The sequence below is a fragment of the Haemaphysalis longicornis genome, unplaced genomic scaffold, assembly GCF_048455015.1.
Source record: "Haemaphysalis longicornis isolate Haplotype H1 unplaced genomic scaffold, Haemaphysalis longicornis Haplotype H1 scaffold_8, whole genome shotgun sequence".
In the NCBI taxonomy this organism is placed as follows: domain Eukaryota; kingdom Metazoa; phylum Arthropoda; class Arachnida; order Ixodida; family Ixodidae; genus Haemaphysalis; species Haemaphysalis longicornis.
Genome location: NW_027526445.1, coordinates 132665883 through 132687698, shown reverse-complemented (window position 1 = coordinate 132687698; position 21816 = coordinate 132665883). Strand labels below are relative to the sequence as shown.

Below are 21816 nucleotides of genomic sequence, written 5' to 3'. Positions count from 1 at the left end.
CAACAATTAAGGCATCTTTCGGCACCGACTCAACTCTTAAGTGGCTATGGGAAGGTGAGACTTTCATTTGAAACCAACTTGCTAGTTTCGTTCAGTGTTCCTTTAACTGTCTGTGGGCTGCTTTCTGTAAGCGATATGAACAGCTATCCAACAGCATGCAGAGTCCGGTTTAACAGCTGCTGGTGTTGGTTTCCCTACACTGATCATTGTGTCAGCCCGTATGACTGTTGTGTTGTATCTATAGCAGTCGTGGTATCTGTGGCATTGTGAATGTGTAGCTTACACATTATTTTTCGGCCCCTGGGAAGTTGGCATAGTAGATGTGCAGCTTTGTAATAACGCGCCAACCCGGCAAGGCTGTTATGAAAGGTTCACCACTTTCTTTGTCGCTTGTACTATAAAGTTCATGTGACTTGCACTCTTTTCACAGTGGCAATAACTGCGTAAGCAGCTGTACTTTTGCCCTTTCAAAAAAAAAAAAAAAACGGAGTATTTAGAGGGTCATCATAATTGTGCGTAGCGTAACATTTTTTTTTTCCTTGGTGGTGTGCACGTTGTGTGGTGGGCATATGCTCTCCCATGAAGCTGTAGTTAAAACCATCGTTTTGTGCCGCCCAGTATGTCTTTCCCAATTCTTGTTTCGTTTAATTTCTTTCGCACTAATAGTGATGACGAAGTTTAGTGCGCACCAACTAGCCGAAGTTTTGTCCTTAAACGGCTATTCATAATTTTTTGTTGCACTGTATGATTTGCGCCTAACACTGCACTTGCAGGCAGATTACCAAGCAACGTGTCCTTGAAGGTGATTGGGTCATTGCCTCACTCCAAAAAGTTTCACCCCGTGTGCCCATTTGCTGCATTGACCACAGAGCGATGCCAGGTACACAGGCCTGTCATTGTAAAATTCTAGGTTAATCAATTTGCATTGTGTAATGTAGTATGGGCTGGCTAAAAAGGCAGTGACTGCGATACCACCAACGTGACTTCATTATGCTCACCTGTGCAATTTCAATTTTGCAATTTTCTTCAACTCTCAAAAAGCAACAGCCATCATTAATATATACCTGTTTTCCGTGTATTTAGTTATTTACGTTCTGCCAGCCTGAGTGTCTGGCCTTCAGAGCATGGAGTGGGTGAACATTATATATGTCAAAAACGTTCATCACGATAACAACGCGTAAAAAGGCCATTCAACTGAGTATTGAGTAATCAATAAATAGATATTAGGTATACAATATTTAGACATATATATGCACCCTTGTGTACACATACACAAGAACTAAGCACAAAATAAGAAGCTCTAAATGTAACATGAAAATCTTGAAGCAAACATTGCGAAATATAAAAAGAAACGTACAATATGTTTGTGTAATAAACAACATTCTTTCGGGAATGTAAGTACAGAGGGATTGTCAGGTTGTGGGGTTTAATGTGCCGACGCTGCACGTGGGCTCTGGATTAGTTTTGACTACCTGGGGACTTGTAATGTGAACTGAAATCTCAACACATGACCTTTTTGCTTTTTGCCTCCATCTGAAAAGCAACGATCGCGGCCAGAATCGCACCTGCGTCCTTGGGCTCACAGCTCAACATCGTGACGCATTAGCCATGGACCCATGGTGAAGCCAGGGGGAGGGGGCAGTCAAATGTACTAGAGGGCGAAGAATTCCAATCAGCTTGAATTCCAATCAGCTTGGGCTTGAGTAACACGGGTTGGAGATTTAGTGGCCGTTTTGCAGTCCCATTTTTCAGGGTCTGACTGTGTGTGCAAAGCTCCCAGCCGGCCACTTCTGAAGCCGCGGCAGACGTTACTGGCTACACCCAGCCCAAGGCTTAATTGTGAGGAGACCACCAGTGCCACAGACACAGGTGGTAAGTGCACATTGCAGAATTATTGGTGATTCTGCATCCTGATTGTGTATTAAAGCTGCATCCTGATTGTGTATTATTGTATTGTGCCATAGCAACCAACTTCTCTTGCATTGTGGAACTTTCAGTGTCCAGCGCTGCGAGCCCAACTGCTGGCCGATCGCTGCTTAATAAGCTGCCCCCAAAGTTGACACCTGCACCTACTTGGCAGCACAGCTGTGTGCAAGGTTTCAGAAATTCAGGCACACGTGGTATGTGAAAGCTCTTAACACCATGACATTAAATTACCCGTATTGACAAACGCAACTTACACTTATCCTTTGCTATACTTATCGTTTCACCTTCTTAATTCTTTTTAGGAACAAAATTTATACTTCAGGCTGCCCCTTTTGTTTCTTTATGGGCCTGAAATGTTGAAAAGTTAGCTCTCATTAAAGTAACCATTGACAACCGTCCTTCCTAGATTTCCCGACCGTCGTCGGGGATTATGACAGATAGTTAGCTTAGTTTGTAGGTTTTGTGCATACATCGTTCCCAAGAAATAGATAAAGCTGATAAGGACGAAGTGTTTTTTTTTTTTTGCACGCAGTGTGTTTTTTCCACACAAAGTGGTTTTTGCCCGCACACGCCAGCCAGGTGGAGGCAGCTACGTACATGCCTGTACGTGCCTGCGAGGCGCGTGGCGTGGTGAGTGGCAACAGTATGGTGCAGTCTGCGTGCACAAACCAACATACACAGTTGAGCGACAGTTTGTTATTGCCCTCCAGAATTGAATGCGTGGCATCATCCACGCTGCCAGTGAAAGCAACTATCAAATGTCTACCGCAATACTAAGCCTAGAGTTCTCTACCCTTGGACTGGCCATGGCAGGTTAGGCTGATGAGTGTGTTTTGAAACAACCGCCATGGGCACGTCCTTCCCTATTGGCACAACAGTGAAGTCCTGCCCACATGGCTGACTGTCACGTCGTGAGCTAGCCACATTTTCAGATGACTAAGTTGCTCAGAAATGTGGGCCTCTGATAACCTTCCTTGGAAGTTTATGAAGCATTGTCCTTTCCTGACCCATACAACAAAAGGCTGCCTCAATGAATAAGTAAAGTTGGCTCTTTGCGATTGTGAAATGTGGAATAACATTCACATTTTTTAGGGTCTGGCTCTGTGAGCATTGTGTTAAGGCAAGAGAAGGCAAGCAGCAGGGTTCGGTGTCATGGCTGACCGGAACTGGGTTCTGACCTTTAATAACAGGATTATGAACACCATGATGCTACCCGCCGCGGTGGCTCAGTGGCTAAGGCGTTGCGCTGCTGAGCACGAGGACGTGGGTTCGATTCCCGACCGCAGCGGCCGCTTTTCTGATGGAGGCGAATAGCAGAAACGCCCGTGCGGACGAGATTTCAGCGCACGTTAAAGATCCCCAGGTGGTCCAAATTAATGCGGAGCCCTCCACTACGGCGTGCCTCATCACCTGCGTTGTGTCAGTGCGTTAAACCCCTACAATCTACAATCAACACCATGATGATAATGATGCAGCATACCCCAGTGGGGAATTCAGCATCCTCCCACCGCCGCAGTTCACACATCTGCCGCTAGAAAGTTGAGGCACACGATGACGCTGAACCTGCTGGTAGGTGACACTTTTTTCAGGTGCACTGCGTCTCGATCGCTTGTCAGGTGCACTGCGACTCGCTTGTCCTACCACTTCTTCCGGCATGCTATCTTTGAACCGTGGGATTGCGATGAAGGCGACAGCATAACATCGCACATTAGAAACCTTAAACGCATTTGTTGCACAGTAGCGGCCCAAGAAGCTCACAATCGGGAGGGGTTTCTGGTTGTGAAAAGCTGATTGCAGTTGATACCGCGGATGGCTACGCACAGAATTGCCTTCTTCGCCTACCAAAGTGCATTTATTGTGCGGCTAAAAAAGATAATTTAGTCCCGCCTGACCTGGCTGAAGGAATTTAAAACCAAGTTCAAAATCCACACTTTGGCAGGTGTGACACCATGTATTCCTGTAGTGTACCTCAGCAATTGACTTCTCTTTCATGTGAAACTTCCAGCATCGACTGCTGCAATCTCAACTGCTGGCCAGTCCCTGCTCAAGCCCCTCCTAAAGGTGTCACATGCTTCCAGGAAGCGAGATGCCTCTACACACACTTTCAGCCATGGTATGCACAAGTCGGTAGCACTGTCACATTAAGCGTATTTTATGTGCTGTTTAACATGCGATAAGCTACGTATCAGGGGTGTGCGAGTGTTTGAAACTTTCAAACATCGGAGCAAATAATACGATATTCATTTCAGCTTCGAATAAAATAGCACTATTAAAAAGGTTCGAAAACTCAAACGGGCAGCTTCAGTAAACTCGGGCACACGAAGTTATGCCGCGTTGAAAACAAGAAATGTCCTGCTAATGCAGATGCAAAATACGTTCTTTGCTTTGAGTCAGAACTGGCTGGGCACTGAACGTATCGCTTTCAGAGAGTGCCTCTTATCTGCATGGCATTGGGTTGTGATCCTTCTCTGACATCCTGATATCATGGTCAAAACTGCCCCGCTCAACACTCCCTAGACAAGAAAGCACTGTTGCATGTTCAACATGGTCCCCAGTTTCTAAGCAAAACGTGTCAGAAATGTAGATATTTTTTCTTATGTTCTTTTTTTGCTGTATATACAGGACAGTGGAAAGGTCGGAAAGACGGTAATTTTGCCTGGTTTCGTACTCCTAGAGACTACGATGAGGCTTTCTTTTAAAAATAAAGGGTCTTTGACATTGCGCACTGGCGAACCAAGTTGGCCAACCGTTCACATTTATTATCACGCACTTGCTCCCAATTTTTTTCTCAACTCTTTTCATGTGTTTATACTACGCATGAAATGTTCTTCACGGACCATACTCAAAATTCTAAAGATTCATGTGTGTGCGACACAAAAGCGTTTTGCAAGTAAAATTGATGTGTTTTTAATATTAGAATGCGTGACTAATACATACCACCCTGCCATGAAGGCATGCCTGGAAGGAGGGCATCAAAATCGGGCCAATTTTTCATGACTTCATGCCACACATCGAGGTTTTTTTCTTTAAGCTCACAAGAAGTTTACAGAACTTTCACTCGTAGTTCTTTTTTATAAGAGGATCGTGTTTATCGTATAGCTTGTCAAAGTATCAGACTATGTAGTTATGCCCCAGTTACACTAACACGCGGAAGCACTTGCAAATGATGTCACCACGTTATACGATAGTTGCCTCATGTGGAACAGCTGAAAGCTTCTGTATTTGTGTTTTAAACCAAAGAAATTTTTGTGACCCTTTCTTTTGCAATTTATTTTCACTTTCTGTTCATGCAAAAAAATGCCAAATAACTATTTATATATTAAATGATCACATTCTTCTTCCACAGGCTGTAGTTACTGCAGCATGCTTGAGAATTTGTAACTTTCAGTTTTTCTTACTGGACATTGCTAAATATTTGCCTCAATTCGCAACTATTCAAACAAAACCATTATACATTTCACATTCGCTTCGAAAGCAAAACTCGCTATACACACACACGAACCATGTATTCCTGCAGCATGCCACAGCAAGAGCTTTCAGCGTTCAGCGCTCTGAGCCCAGCTGCTGGCCGGTCGCTGCTGAAGCCATGGCCAGTGTTGGCACCTACTCCCAGTCGGCGAGATGCCTGTTCGTGAACTGTCAGTCTTTCAGGCACAAGTGGTACGTTCGAGTCGGTAACACTGTGACATTAAGTGCACCTTGTGTGCTTCTGTGAAAAAGATTCAGTGAATCAGTTGCCGTTTTGCATTCACATTTTTTCAGGCTCGGTGAACATAGCTCCCGGCAAATCACTGCTCAAATCAATGTTCCCATCTGCTCCCAGCCAGCGAGATGCCTGTACGCAAACTTTCAGCTGTGTACGCAAAAGGGGTATGTATGTACAAGTTTAGGTGTACCCTGTGGGCTTGTGCAACGTGGATTGGGGATTCAGTGTAGGCTTTTTGCACTCGCGTTTTTCAGGGTCAGGCAGATCCCTAGTGAAGTCACGACAGACGTGACTGGCTGCACCCAGCCCAGGGTGTGATGGAGAGGAAATAACTACCAAAGCAACAGACAAAGGTGGTACTATGAGCACATTGCAAATTACACGAACTGTTTCACTGCATGCACATGTATTCTCATGATGCACCGTAGCAACTGACTTCCCTTGCACATGCAAGTTTCAGCATCTAGTGCACAGAGTCCACCTGCTGGCTCTTGTCAGATGTACAGTCTTTGGCAAAATTTTCTATGCCAGGCCCAACGCTTTTGGGCCACACGGAATTCAAAGCAAAAGATTCACGTTCAAGGGCAACTAAAGTATATTACGGTAGTAAGAAAGGGGCTTTCACCTGCTTGTATTCTGAATTCTGTGTCTCTTAGCCATTGTCGTGGCCTAGCAACTTCTGACTGAGGCTGTACTTTGTATATTTGAGAGATCCTGTGGCCATGAAATAAGCTGTAGCGAATTGCAGACTGACTAGAAAGGTCTTAATTGTAGTAGATAAACGAATAGGACACTAAACAGACAAAGACGAAATAAGATGGAAAATACGTAAACAGGCATCAACTTCCAACTGTTTATTTAAGAAAAACCACACTTTTTTATTGACAGACCCCAGGTACAGATAATTTTAATGATTTTGACAAAAATTATTTGCTAACAACAGCTCATAGATAAACTGTTAGTACAGTATAGCCCATTTATAGCGAACCGGGTTTTAACGAAATAGCGGCTATAACGAATAAATCTTCGTTTCCCGTTACCATTTGTATACACAGATTTTGTGTCCAGTTATAGCGAAAAGCGGATATAATGAAGTCATTTCAGTTTCCCAATGTGTTCGTTACAAGCGGGCTCGACGTATTGCCAAATAATTGACATTATATGTGCTCGGGTTCTGTGTATAAATGAGCGTGGTTTTTCATAAATAGGTGAACAGTCTGAAGGTGGCACCTGTTTATGTCGTTCGAGTGTTATTTCGGCTTTGGTCCATTTAACACTCTATTCATCTATCTACTACAACCATGAACCAACTAGCTCAACTAATTTTGTTAATTCGTGTTAATTGTGATGTGGAAGTGTGCGTGGACAATGCAGCATGCAGTGGCCTTGGGACAACCTCCACTGTTCCCATACGCATCCTGAGGGGCAACACTCCCAACGCAATAGGCGCGCCAAATTGGTTTAAAGGTAGGCATAGCTTTTATTATGAAAGCAGTCTGTACAGGGTTAGGCAGGCAGCAGCACTGCATGTCTTAACGAAGAACTAGAGTCCCTTATTTGTTTATTTTCAGCATCAAGCAGGGACAATTTGATCTTTAGAGTGGAAAATTGCAGAGCTTAAAAGAACATCTCTGATGGAGCGAGACGTCAGCACCCTGGAGGTGGACAATGAAAATCTCGAAGCAGGTGCGCAATTGAATTAACTGAATGCCGTTACAAGATTGAACCACGCCTTCGTGTAAAAAATAAAAAAAAAAAACAGACCTCTTCAAGTCCTGACTAAGCCATCTGCTTACGTATGAACACGATGTGGGGTTTACCGTGGAGCAGTGAAACAGTGCCGAAGGCTTTGAGGCTGGAGCTCCTCTGATAGCCTCAAGGATACTAGACTAGAACTAGCCTAGTAATTAGAAAGATGGAAATGCCCACGAATGCCTGACAGAATTCATGTGCTTACAATCAAGGTATGTATGTGCGCTTTTGTTTTTAAACAAACTATGAAGGTGTCTCTTATTTTCTGTATTTTTTGTTGTTGTTGTTATTCAGACAGACAAGCTTTCAGAGCAGGAGTATTGATGGTGGGATGATAAGGAAACTGCAGAAGGTTTGGATTTTGGCCCTTCAACAGAAATGCCACTTCAGAGGTCACAACGTTCCGGTGGAACGTAACGTAACTTCAGAGTTTTGTCACGGATAGCATGCCCTTGCGTTTATGCTAGGCGGCGTGTCAATGCAATGATAGTAAACAATTGTGTACCCATGAATGCATTGGTGTGAACTGTTTGTGGCATGGGGCCTCTGCAATCAAACATTGTGGAAATTTTATGCCATTAGTGATACTAAGAAAAAGCGATGGTTCCATGTACCGAATCCAAATGATGGCTCTAGGTGTGTGTACTTTTTTGCGGATGCACCACGCCGTTTGAAGAATGTGAGGAAGCACTTGACAGAGAGGTGCAAGATAGAGTTGCCAACCGATTCAGTGGCAAAAAACGAACTCCCGACGTCAAGGTTCTCATTAAACATGTATAGGTTGTCTTTGAGTGCGAGGAGTAAAAAAAAAAATCTTGTCTAGTAATTGCTCGTGTTAAAGGAGCACTGACACCAATTTTCGGCGTTAATATTATTGCACAGTTCGCTTCCTTCACTCAACAGAATACCCTGGCCGAAATATGAGCGGCCTGCGACGCGAAGAACATAGTTCAATTGGATCTCGTTTATCGTGCCGACGGAGCAGCGCGCGGAGCGGCACTCAGCAAATGGACATCAGCATGACATCACCCCGTGAAGCCAAAAGAAGTGACGCGACACCGCTCGTCAAAAACTCGTGACGCCACTTCACGCGCGGGGCCCCACGAGCGGCAAGCGGGCGCAACACCCTTTCAAGCGGGCACCGGTGACGTCCGCACAAAGCGGTGAGGTCAACCAGGGATTCTGTCATATGCGCCATTCGGGATGAAAGCGCGGGAATTTGAAACAAGCAATTTTCAGGCCGTTCAATGTAATTAACTATTGCGCGCTGAAGTATTTGAAGTGCTGTTTCAGGTTGGCCAGACCATTAAGCATCAATAAAAGCAATAAAAGTGTGACATAAAATTTTCGTGTCAGTGCTCCTTTAAAACAAAATGAAAGCAGGTCCTGTCTATTTACCGCTGAACCATGACACTGCAGCTACCTCGTAATACAACTCGCATGAAGGAATTTTAGACGGGAAGGCAAGAATGAGTGCCTTTCTCTTCGAAAAAATGTACACTTAGGTCATGTTGGTGACATTTTGAACACACAAGCAAGCTGAGAGACAATTGGAGGCCCAAGGAGCTGTCTTCTCTTTGATGTGTTAAAGTATGTTTGAAAACATGATTGTTGATTGTTGAAAATGATCAGTGTTGGAGCCCTGTCCAGACAGGAACTATCCTAACAGCTCTTATTGTGCAGAAAGGAGTCCTCACAAAATTTTTTCGCAGGGGAAAATATAAAGTACGCCGCGCTCTCGCTGCAAGTTGAAGTTGGAATACCGAAGTATCCATAGTGCAAGTCTGCATAAACCATCTCCTTGTTTGATTCCTACGGCCGAGTCCCAAAAGCAACTTACTAATTTTGTTAGAATGGTTGGTTGTAATACAAATGCCTCTGTGCGTAAACGAAAGCGTCAAGAACATCACAGTTTTGAGCACCTGAGCTTCGGGGTTTCAGAGATATGTGAACAATATCTTGTGACTGAACTTTGTAAAGTGAAGAATCAAATAAAGGAAGGTACCCAAACAGCACCGGCTTCCAAGCTGTTAGTTTGGAAGAAATAAGAATTATATATACAGCCCACAATAACAACAGGAAAACAAGACCGTCTCAGCTTGCATGGTCCAAGGCACCCCTGTACTGGACATGATGGAAGGGCTTTAGTTATAATACAATGAACTGGAAGACCTGAAGAATCTGTTTAACAGGTAGGACCATCGATGTGTCTGTCTGCTTCTCTGCACTTATTAAAGACAGATAGTTTTTCTTGGACTGCCTAAACATGGAAATCTTGTTCTTGTTGTGTCTCACTCGATCCAACTACTTGCCGCCTGACCAACCGATTGACCCCATATCTACTGGCTTCGCCACGAATTAACCGCTTCCGTGACTCACCCTTGTCGACGTTATTCAGCGCAAAGGAAACTTCAAGCATATTTGAGGGAAAATGTTAGTACATCATTGACAGTGTCAGCATTCCGTTAAGACTACACGTTGGATTGGTTTTTATGATAGCAAATGAAAAAACATGAGGCATTAAAAACAGTGTTGAAGACGCGAGATAAAAGCAAACAATAAACAAAACGTTGCTTCAAGCTGCTCCAAGCAGGACACAAAAAAGGTGAAAGTAAAGAAAAAGACCTCACTGTTCCAACAGATAGCAAACGCGGGGGGGAAATTGAATTGAGCAAAGCTCAGTTGCATTCATCATAGTAAGAGCGAGCGGGAGGGAGGATAAGTGAAAAGTGTAGGAGCAGTACGTGAGATGGGGAAGGAGGGGGTTTATTTATTGAAGTACCCTCGAAGCCCTTACAGCATTACGGACTTGCGTGACATGGGTGGGAAAAGCCTATTGTATCTTGACATTTGCAATGAAGCAAGGAGATGCGCATCTAATTACGCTCAATATTCTTGTGCCTTAAAAAGTGAAGCAGTTCAATTTATTGTGCACAGTTGTGACTACCTCCGAGTTTCAAGGCATAAGGTGTCTCCTATCTTTGTTCCGTAGGTATGTTCTTTTTGCACTTACATTTGCTGCAATTTTCACCTCCGTGTAAATTATACACTGTCACTGATCTGTATCAGATTTAGTTCCGTTTGTATATATTATTTTCTGCTCCGTTCGGCTCTCAAAACCATTCTGGGTGCTCTGTATTTGTAGTCACACTAAATGGGTCTTTTTGTCTATCTCACTCATCACTGGCTAGCTTGACACTTAGTAAAACACAGTACTAGAACGGAGCAGCACTACCGAAAATAGTTCATAAACCGTAGCATTCTTACAGAACCTTTCATAACCCAAGTTGACCTGTCAGCATTGCACACTTCCCCATTCATTAGTGCCACCTCTCTTCGCACCATGTTTTTCTAGGCTATGTGTTTTCTCTCTGTCTTTTTTTTTTCCCCTCCGCCTGTCGCTTTCCTCATTGCTGTCCTCCCCGCCTGATAACTTCAGTCTCCAGTTTTTAGTTTTTTGGGCTTCACAAAAGCTTTGCTTCACATTTTGCAACCACAGAATCCTGCTCAGACAGTCTAAAAATGTTCTGATAGAAACTAAAACGTTTTCGTTCCAGAGAAATGCTGGCAGTAGTGGAATCGCTGAAATAACTAGGACATTTAATAAATGAACTCCTTATGATGTAGATGCAAAAGAATTAGCGTGTAACTAACGAAGGCAACACCACTACAGTGCCCTGGATGTCTGGTGACTGCTGGGCCTCTAAGCGAGGTAGCGGCATCAGAGCAAAATTTGATGTGGCATGTGCTAAAATCACGCTTTCTCTCATAATTATATATTCCTTAACCTTTGCTTCTTTTTTTTTTTCTCTTCGTTACTACGACTGAAAGTTTTGGTCTGTTGCCCTTGTTTGAGGTTAAGTAGGCATAGCACAGAGCCTTATCATGAGCGTACAGTGTCAATCTCTTAGGAAGTACAACTGCGGGTGGTAGTTAATGACCGCTCAAAGCATGATGTTAGGCCCACCTTCAAACTTAATTTTGACAAACACGCTGGAAAGAAATGCTACTCGTACGAGCCCCTCTCAGCGTTGTTGAGAACAATTGGACCATTCACAACACAGTGAGTAGTGAAAAAGGTAGAACAATCGATAGAGAATGACGGCCTTTGACATCACCGATCACCTCTAACAGAACTTTCCGACCTTCTTTTTTTCAGTTAAACATTGCTTTTACTAACATTGGAAGCATAGTCCTGAAATGTGACCAACTATACTGTTTCATCGACGACATTGATGCTGACGTTGTTACACTAACAGAAACGTGGGTTCACAAAGACATCTTGGATTGGATTGGAAAAGAATTTATTGACAAAGATCCCTGACAATGAAATATTTTAAGCTTTTTCGTCAGGATCGTGAGGAGAGAAGAGGAGGAGGTGTCCTTGTAGCCGTCAGGAACACTTTGTCATCGTCCCACATTACTCACGAAGTAAACATAGAACTAACATGGATTTGCATATCGTCTTCATCTTCCAAATCTGTTTTCAAAGTTTGTTACCGGCCCCCAGACAGTTCCCCTTCTTTCAGCGACCACCTTCGACAATCATTAACTGCAGTTTAAATAAGATTTCTCCATTCCCCTGTTTATCTATTCGGCGATTTCAACACCCCCCCCATGAAAATGGAAAGAGCATTTCTAGCAAGAAATCATAATTTCCGGCTTCATTTCTGACTCTATTATTAGATTCTAACTGGAATCGACAGCTTCTAACTAGAAAAATTGTTAGTATAGCTAGAGACGATTAGAGACGTGCGCCTTAGAGAGCATGAACTGTCCCTGAAAGGGGCTATATCATCACATTTTGCGGGACATTGCTGCTGCAATGTTCCACGAGATGTTCAGGCATGTGCGGCAGTTGACGAGGGAAGTAGCTGAAGTGTTTGAGATAACCCAGAGAGGGGATGAATGTGTCAGTCAGGCATCTGTCGCTTTACACGAGAAAGAGATTGCGTACCTTGGTGGTCATAGAGTTGTACACCCTGTGGCAGTTGATGATGTAGGTGTTTGGTTTTGCTTTTGTGGGTTTTTATGGTTGTTTGTGGTTTTTAGGTTGTTCCCAACTGATTATAGGAGATGCATGCGTGGTCTGATGACTGGGACAGTATATTTACTTCGTTTTTTCTGATTAAACTTTAGTTGTGATAAGCGCTCGTCCTGTGTTCCCTTTCTTCGTCTCGCGTTTTTTTCAGTGTTGCGCTTTCTGAAGGTTTCACAATGCAATTTCACCAACGAGCCCAACGAGCCATTCTGCTGTAGCATGAATCCTTTCTTATTTTATCACTCGCCAATCACCTTTACACTTTGCCCTCCAAAATTTTGTACACCGTAAATTATCGTTCTGTTGCTTCATCTAAGCACAACAAATGACTGAGTCTGTTCTGCTGCCCTAACACCTCTTTTATTGTATACGCTCGCCTTTGTGTATGCTTCTTTTGTTTCCAGCTCGTATCTGTGTTCCCGTGTACGCAGTTTTATTTTTAAAATTTTTTTGTTTGCTTTGCTTTTGTTTGCCATTTTTGCTCTGCCTTGTATTCTTCGGTGTTCACTGTGTGCTCTATTCAACCTGTTATTATTGCCCCCCCCCCCCCATTATGTAATGCCTTCGGGCTTTTAAAGTGACAACAAATGAAATGAAATATACCCGCATTTGCATTGCCATGCAAAGAGTACATTCAGCAGAACTGACTTTGCTGCTTGCCTGATTGCTACTTCAGTGAAAGTGGGGGGGGGGGGGAGGGGGGGTAAGAATACCCATCCCCTGTGGACCTACCACTCGCAGAGCATAATAAACACATTCATAAACATAACGGATTCCAGGAACCCCCGCTTCCATGGCGTACACGAGGTCAGAGCACCAAGTCAGACAAAGGTATAAGCAATTTATTGTTCTTTTGAAACACCGTTCATCTGCCATAATACACACCCGAGCGGCTAAAAAAGGCTGTTTGACAGAAATATTGCATCTATATCACAGAAAAACATTGTAGCAATATGCTAGAACGAAAAATTGCACACAGATAATGTCTAGTTATACAAAACAAGGCATTTGACATGGTAGACAATTAAAACTTGAAAGTTGCCTCATGAAGAAAAAAAAAATGTGTGGAAAAATATGCATAACACGTTGTATGCTACTATTTTTCATAAAATAGTGCTGCTGGGCAGGACCTCTTGGCCAATACAGCAACACAGCCCGTCACCATATGCTGCGGTACATTATTATGCCAGTAGTATGAACAAGAAGGGCATACAGCAAATAAATAGTACTTCAGGTGGCAACTTTGGGAACAGAAACTTGGGACTAACTGGACACCTCGAACGAAAACTTGGGTCAGGTCAACAAGTCGTGGAAAGAATAGGGGTGATGCGCAGGGATAGGAATGAAGTGTCGTGGATAAGGGAAGAAATTCGACGTCGAAGGGAGAGACAACAAGCAGACCATGTGAGTAACAAAATCGCTGCCAAGAAATAGAACTAGATGTAAAGGCCCACAGGACACAAATGGAGAGATGGGATAACAAAATTCAGGGAGCAAAGAATGAATTCAGACAGCACAGGATAGGGGCAGTTAGATGCCAGTGGCAGGAAACCTCTGTCTTTTAGTGGACAAAAATAGGCTGATGATGAACATGTCTACGAAAAACGTCCCATGGCCCTGTGACCCAGTTAGCCAAGCATGTTATCATTTTGCCACAGGTTAAAAAATGGCATCCGCAGCCAGTGCCGCGTTCCTTAGATGCCACTCAAAAAAGCAACGCACAAATATAGGTGCTAAATATCCTCGTATTCAGTAACTGGTTGCAGTAACATGGTGTTACGTGCTAGCACTAACACTGCACAAGTAATGCATAGTAGGCACAGCTGGCAGACTTGGCTGCGCAAAATAATGCAGCTTGTTTAAAAATGCTGTTCAATGCCTCGGACATATCTGTGATGCATCAAGACTAAAATAGTGTTCCTTGCATCGTCATTTCGTTCAGCTCGCACAACAAGCACGCTGCACACCTGCAAAGCTCGTGATCTGCTTAGGAACTACAGAACTCGCTGCAAATACGGCTTAGTGGAGCCTCTATACAAACAGTGGGGCACAACGTGGTGTATAAGCAAAGACTCATGCCATATTTCAAGACATTATACTTAAAATTCTGATGCCTTACTTCGTTCCCTCGAATACAAGCTGTCTACGGAGGAATGCTAGTAATAGCACATGCATCATTACAGTTGTGTGCGGCAGAAAGCATTTGGAAAGTCCTGCCTACAAGCCCACAGACGACAGGTCCCGCACTCCGACAAACTTAAGTCAACCAGCGGACAGCTCTGTTTGTTCTCTGGCTTAACAACATACAATTACCCTATACAGATACAGCATGTGACGCTATTTTCTGTCATCATCCTCTCACTCTGTATGCGCAAAATGCAGGAGGGTTGCACTAAATTTTTAAAGCGCTATATTAAATACTGCTTAGCTTTGGTCCGGATAAACATGGCTCGGTCCCTCGTCACTGAACATGGCAGTGGGGCAGGTGTACTCCTTATGCCACGTGATCTCGTATTTCACAATCTGCGTGTATTATTTACTGCCAATTGACAACTTGTAACCGTGGGAAGACGTGGTAGGGCATTTAATAGTCGCAATAGTCACACCATAGTGTTTTGGTGTGCTTCGATGCAGGCGGTTTGTTACTTTTCCGGTGTCACAGTTTATGGTCTATCTGAAAGTGCTGTCTATATAAAAATTTGTGCATAAAAGCGAAGGCTACAGTTTTAACGAAACAAACACGCCTTTTCAGGCCATCGATGATGGTTAAATATTCAAAAAACTACAGAAAATTGAGAAATGTAAATATGACTATGCTTGTTCAATCAAGCAGTATAATCTGCTTGAAGAGCTCACTCCATCACCGAACATTGAAATCCACAGTTACATTAAGATGTCATCACAGACCAATGTCGTCATCACAGACCAATGTCGTCATCACAGACCAATGTCCTATAAACCACTTGAGGTCAGCTCGTCGCCATCCAGTGAAGTGCCATGCTCGCCGCAACGACTCAAGTTGAAGCACAACCTCTTTGTTTCAAGTTGTGACGTGTGCAGCTAACGAATTCGTCTTACAGCTACCAGTAATGAATATTCAAGTGGCTCAGTTCACACTGTTTGGCACCACTTAACATTGCAATGACTTAACCGAAGCTAAAAGTGATATCAGTAACTAAAGAAAAGTGATAAAATTATCGACACAGGGAACTTTGAAAGTCAAGCACACATAAACAAGCATGGAACAGCTCCATTAAAATTCCAGTTAAAATTTCTCAAGAGTGCAGAAGCCAGGCAACGCACTACATGCCCTTCACTAAAAGTGTGGAAGGAGGTTTTACAATAGTGTGTACATAGCAACACATGTATGTGCTCGTCTACGTGCACCTATAACCTGTTTTCATATTCTGTGTCGTCGACTGTTCTTCTCAAGAATGAGAAACGCTAGACCTATTTTTTGTCTAACAGCAGCCACAGCTTGCAAGCTATTTCAAAGCCAAAGCCTGCATGCAACCTGCACAAATCTCTTAATGGCTAAAACCGCACATTGAACACTTCACCACAAAGGGAGACAGGCACTGCTTCAACAATTCAACACTGCTCACAAAATGAACACGTGCCATTTTTGTTTGCAGCCATCCAACAAAAGGCGATGCACACCACTGAAGCTGCACTTAGCAAACACGCCCAACAAAGGTAGGCCGCGATAAAACAGCATCAAATATCACGCACTGAACCAGCAAAAAGAATGACGTCCGGGTCATGACTTCGAATGAAGAACATGAACGGGTGGTCGACAGCAAAGGGAATGCCCATGATGGCACACCTCGCCATCATCACCATTCCCGTAGCAGCTGCCGCCTCCGTTCCCTCCTCGTTTACTTCCACAAAGGCCTTGTGCAGTGCGGCTGAGACAGTGAGTTCCTTCTTCCCATCTATACCGGATAGATCTGCCTTGCTGGAGAACAACTCTCGCACCCCCATCTTTTCCAGCACCCCCTTGAGGCCCACACTGTGCTCGATCTTGAATCGCGGAAGGCTGAGGTCGACAAGTTCCGAATCGAGCCCCGCCAGGACGTCGGAGAACTTGGACGGTGTCAGAGCTGCCTCCAGCTTTGAGAGGCCTTCAATTTCGTGAGGAAGGAGTATCACCATTGACGTCTTGCCCCCCTTGTATGGAATTTCAATAGCATTCACGTTCAAGTCACTACACTGCGTGTTGATCTTGAAGTGCGACTGCTTGTACATCATATGGACCTCCTTGGTCACCCCATTGTACACGTGAAACGTCTGCAGGGACGTTGCGTTAGGGTTGAACTTTTCCTTCCAGAGGCCCTTGAAGTAGACGGCATTGACCAAGACGAGCGCCGTGTCGTAATCTACAGCACCGCTGGGAAGGAGGTCCTTGATTTTGGACTTCGTGGCTTCCTCGACCCACGCGTTGATGGCAAGCCGTGCCGCCTCAGCTTCGCTCTTGAAGTTGACCGGCACCACGGTGCTTTTGTAAGACTCCTTCAGCACGGCAAGGTACTGTTCGAGAATGTTGAACGTCTTTTCCGCGTACAGACGGTTGGCGACCTCGAGAGTGACGTCTGGGGCAAAGCTCGAAACCTTGGTGAGGAACTCGGAGAACTGTTTGTGAATAGAGTCATTCTTAACGTGCAGAACGGTGGCGATTTCGTCGGCGGTCAAGTGCTTGGCTCCAGCGAGGGTCATCGACAGCGCAGCTGCAATGCTGAACGGTGAGACGACAATGTTGCTTGTTCCGCCACTGTCTGAAAGCAGCTGCCTGTAGAGGTTGATGGTGAATGCAAGCACCGCTGTTGTGAGGTCTGCAGACATGGCTGATGCAGTCGTGCTAGAAGTGCGGTTTGAAAGAGAGCAGCAGTTACAGGTGCACATTAGTTGAGGCCTGGGTTTGACTGTTTGCACTTAATCTGGTCACAGCGGACCACGAACAGCAGAGCATAAAAATTATTGCATCATAACAGCTTCATTGCAGTGACAGGTCCCTATACAAGTGGAATAAACAGTAGTACTAATATCTTGTGTTACAAACTGCTTTGATCGGTAGTAAATTCAGCTGGAGTGGCACTGCAGGCATCATATTAGTCAAGGAGCTATCACACCACCATTTCAACCCATATGTTTTGGGTGGAAGCCAGCTTCATACCTTTTGATTTCAATGCCACGTGATAAGGCAGGGAAAAAAGGACAGTATCAAATGGTAAGCAACATAGCAGATGATGAAGGCACGCTGTGATGACATTTATGGTACACAATGGCGGAATAGCCTTGTCGCACAAGCATATGCACACATGCGAGAGCTTCGTGGCAACGTCAGAATGCGTCTGATGGTATTGGCTCACGCACACGTCTGTTTTTGCCTTAATCAGGATCGCAACGGCCAGTACACCTCATTATCTAGAGCGCGCGTCCGACTGGTGGAGTCCACTGATGTGCCTTCCTTTGGGTGGGCAAGTGCAGCAAATCTGCTCCCACAGCTGTCACCATGAGACTGATTTAAGCAAGCCAAGAGCACGTGTATATTTCAGCATAGGCCAGTATTTCCGATGCTCTTCAGCTCGGCACAGGCAGACAACGCTGAACGACCAGCAAGCCGACAGAGAGTTGCGACAAACCTCAGCCGCTTACTGTACACCAGCTACCAAACTAGCCGACAGGCTTTGCAAAAAGAGGTGGCACGGTGGCACTGTGAAAACAGCAGTGAGATCGGTATATTACGAAACGATTTCCTTAGTGACTGCTACATTTCGGCCGTGATCAAACTTGTAAAACAATCAAACAAACAGCACCTGGTAGGGAACTCAAATCAAAATGACTTCATGCTATCGCTGTCGGCGGAGTAGTCATTAAGAACATGGATCCGCTGGCAACGTAACGTGCAAGTTGGTGTGGAAGTCTTTTGGCCCACCACAAGTAAGGCCCACCACAACATACGATCAAGTAAGTGGTCAACGGACTCGTTTGTTCGTTTGGTATATTTGGTTTGGAATATTTATCTCATCGCAAAGTAGGATCGCAAGCGAAGGCAGGCCCAAGTTTAAATCGAGCGAAAAAAAAAAAATGCTATGTTCGCTCCCACAGAACCGGATGTCGAAAGTTGCGCGAGCTCGAACAAGCCACACAGGACGCGTGGGGGCGTGGGCTATGACTCAACTTACTGCGCGGTGGCTATGGGGGCGTGACTGCTTCACTTGCCGTCGTATGCAGCATAGAGTTTCTTAGTAATGGTATGCAGCACAACAACGGACCACCCCTATTACGAGCCATTTAAATTTGCTCCTGCTGACTACGTCAAAGTTGTATATCCTTGCCCAGCGCCATTAAACGATGTTTTTTCCACGCTCGCACTGCGAACGCTGCTGCCAGCTGCCGAAGCAAAAGCCGTGCTCTCCAGCTAAACTTCATTGGTTATCACTTCTACTTACTTGATCTGCACCTGTTCTCAGACGTCCTGTAGCCCCGACGAAAATACAAAGCGAAAGTCTTGACCACCTCCTCCGCAACACCGGCCTGAGTTGTTTACGAAAGCTGCTTGGGTCCAAATATCCCTAGAAGTGCTTTAGGGACCCGCCTAGGGAGAATCGAATGTCGGTTCCGGTCAGGGGGCACACTTCCGGATTGGCGGGATACTTGAATTGAGCGCTTTACGCATTGGGAAATGTTGGCGCTGCTTGACAAATACTTTAGAGCTTTGTACGTTTATTGTAGCTTTTGACACGGAGAAAATTCTGTTTACATCACTCCCTGAAATCACTGTAACGGAGCCTATACAAGTAGCTGGACAAAAACTGCTCTGGAAATTTAAACACAAGTGGCCCAGTACTCTGAACGTTCGTTCTGTCGCATCAGACAGATAACTATAGTTCATTTCAGAAGCTGCGTGCAGCACTGTAGAGGCTACATTGTTGTCAACAATCTGTCTACTGAGTACGCCTAACTCGCCGTGAAGGGGGTCTTGAAAGGACACTTCCTGATTCCCCTGTGGGCAGGTAGAACCGCAGGGCCCCGGCACCTATTGTCACCTTCCTTGTAGCGTACTGTTGACAATGTAGCCTCCACAGTGTTGCACGCAGCATAACGCAGCTTCTGAAATTAACTATAGTACTAAGGTGGCCACCTTAATTATATAATAGTACCAGCATAATCAGAGCAACTATTTGACTCCCGGCCATGACGGCCTTTTTTTTTGCTCCCCGTGACGCGAGATTGCGAAAAGCGTGAGGGTGTGCCCAGTGTCGAATGGACGACCAGAAAAATTCAAGTTGGGGGAAGGGGGAGGATTTAGGCCCAAAGGCTACGCCCGGGCTACTTGTCGCGCTATAGTGTACAGGGCTTGAAGCTTTTCCAAGGGCTGACTCAGTCATGCCCATAAGGACTTTTTTTAGGGCGCAGCCCTTTGGCGCCCGGTACATGGGTTTCGCGGCGAAGTAGGCTTTCGTCGGCGTCCGCGTAACCGAGTGAAGGAATGCGAGAATAGGGCCCCCGACACCATCAATTAGCCCACTGTGCCGTATTTTCTTGTCCCCTTTGAGTTTATATAACCCCAATGTTGTTTAGAGGGATTAGCAAAATGAAGTACAAAGTGGACCTACGCGATGAACTCTTTTATTCCCTTTTATTCCGACCCCACAACTTTTCCTATGCATTGGATAAGAACGACCGGCTTTGCTGTAAGTGCTCTGTCAACCATTAGGATGACAGCCCACACGTTTGGTTAGCATTCGTTTTAGCCGGCTGCGAAAGACGTTCCCGCAATGTGACATCACCCCGTTTTTGTGCCCGGCGCGTTTCTGCCACGAGGCCTCTGGGCCCGCTTTAAAGGGACCCATAAAAGCTTTGTGAAGGTGGCAATCAAATGCATTCAGGTGGTAGAACACATAACGTGGATTTTTGAGCTAAGTGTGAGCCCCGTACGTTGCACGGATAATTTGTAAACAATTTTTGAAGATAGCCTTTCTCAGCCGATGAGCGCCGACGCCGCAGCGAGCCGATCGCGGCTGACGCAACGGCGAGGCGCCCCCTGATTCGCCCAATCGCCGGCGAGGTCGGCCGCCGGCGACGTCACTGCCATTGGCTTCCAGCTCCTCTTCCTGCTTCCTGCGCGATCCCGAGTAGGCGTCGGATTTCTGCAGCGACGTTCCGACACGAGTGGTCCGCGTCCTCTGGATCTGGATAAAGACGAGTTATCCCTGCCACGTCGTTGGCTGCAAAGCGAGCGACTGGAGTGGCGTCAAAATGAGGCAAGATACGGACGATTGCAGTCTGTGCAAAGGCAAAGGCGGATCCGCAGCGATTGACGCGTGCCTAGGCGCAAGAATGTAGCTAGCGCAGAACCAAAGTCGAGCGTCACGATGTCACGCGGCTATTCCCAGCGTTTCCAGCTGCTTTGAAACAGCAGAGAGGGAGGAGGAATCGATCGGCAAGGGGGGGAGAGGTACATTTAATTGCTTCTGGCGCAGCTAATACTGAATTTAGATCAATAATTCCAACGGCATTGCATCGTTATTGTGCTACGCGAGAATACAGGCCTTTTGTGTAATTTTTACAAAAGGCTTTTCTGGGTCCCTCTAACATGGAGCGCGCCGCTGCAGCTGCGTCACGGAATTCTCCCAGTTCGCAGGCGCGCTCTGCCGGCTTCACCCATTACGACAACGAATCCAGCGGTTAGGAGAAGACAGCGCGGTTTACACACGGACACAGGGGAGAGTACTTGACACACACGAGCGCTGAGTCAAGTACTCTCCCCTGTGTCCGTGTGTAAACCGCGCTGTCTTCTCCTAATCATGTTAAACTAACACGCCCAGATAGCCACGTTAGTGAATCCAGTGGGTTTGGGACTCCCGTGCTTGAGCACTAAACGAGAGACAGCATTTAGTAGACATCTCTCAGCAGCATAAAGGTACGTGCACACTAGCGCAAAACTTTCCGTGCCGCTCTGCCGACAGCCGCCAGCGGCGTCGCGACGTGCTGCGGGTGAAGGCTGCGGCGCGGCACCGCTGGTGGCAGTCGGCAGAGCAGCACGGCAAGTTAGACGCTAGGGTGCACGAGCTTGAGGAATGACAGACCACCTGACGACGGGCACGTGACCGCAATCAAAATACTGCAAGGAGTGAATGACACGCTGTATAATCGGACAGGTTTGGTTACACCTACGGGGTATTCTTGGGCCGCCACTGCCACCAAAGCAAGTCACGGTCCAGTTATGAGAATAGCTCACTCCTAACCTGCGGCATGCAGCAACGTCCTCAGCGGAATCAAAGACGATGCCAGCACTGCAGGCGTGTGAGGAGTACGTCCGTGTTCACTGCCGTCGTCAGCGGCGGTGGGAGCATGCTTTGTCAGGTTCCTCCAGTGCACCCGGCGA

The 21816-nt window shown here is 45.6% G+C and overlaps 1 protein-coding gene across 5 annotated transcripts in view; it reads right to left on the bottom strand.

Annotated features, from left to right (window-relative positions):
* The window catches only part of LOC144149500 (iris-like), a 72614-nt gene extending 53607 nt beyond the window's left edge, over positions 1 to 19007 (bottom strand). For 3 of the 5 annotated variants that reach the window (XM_077681089.1, XM_077681094.1, XM_077681090.1), the window contains exon 1: positions 18878 to 18996. Coding sequence is in view for 1 of the 5 variants with exons in the window: in XM_077681093.1 (XP_077537219.1) it covers positions 16143 to 17267 (1125 nt within the window). In the remaining 4 variants the exon portion in view is untranslated. Of the gene's footprint in view, positions 1 to 5877; positions 5965 to 13249; positions 17284 to 18877 lie in introns of those variants that run through there. The other 2 variants (XM_077681091.1, XM_077681093.1) reach the window with 2 other exon arrangements.
* Between the last annotated feature and the right edge of the window lie 2809 nt (positions 19008 to 21816).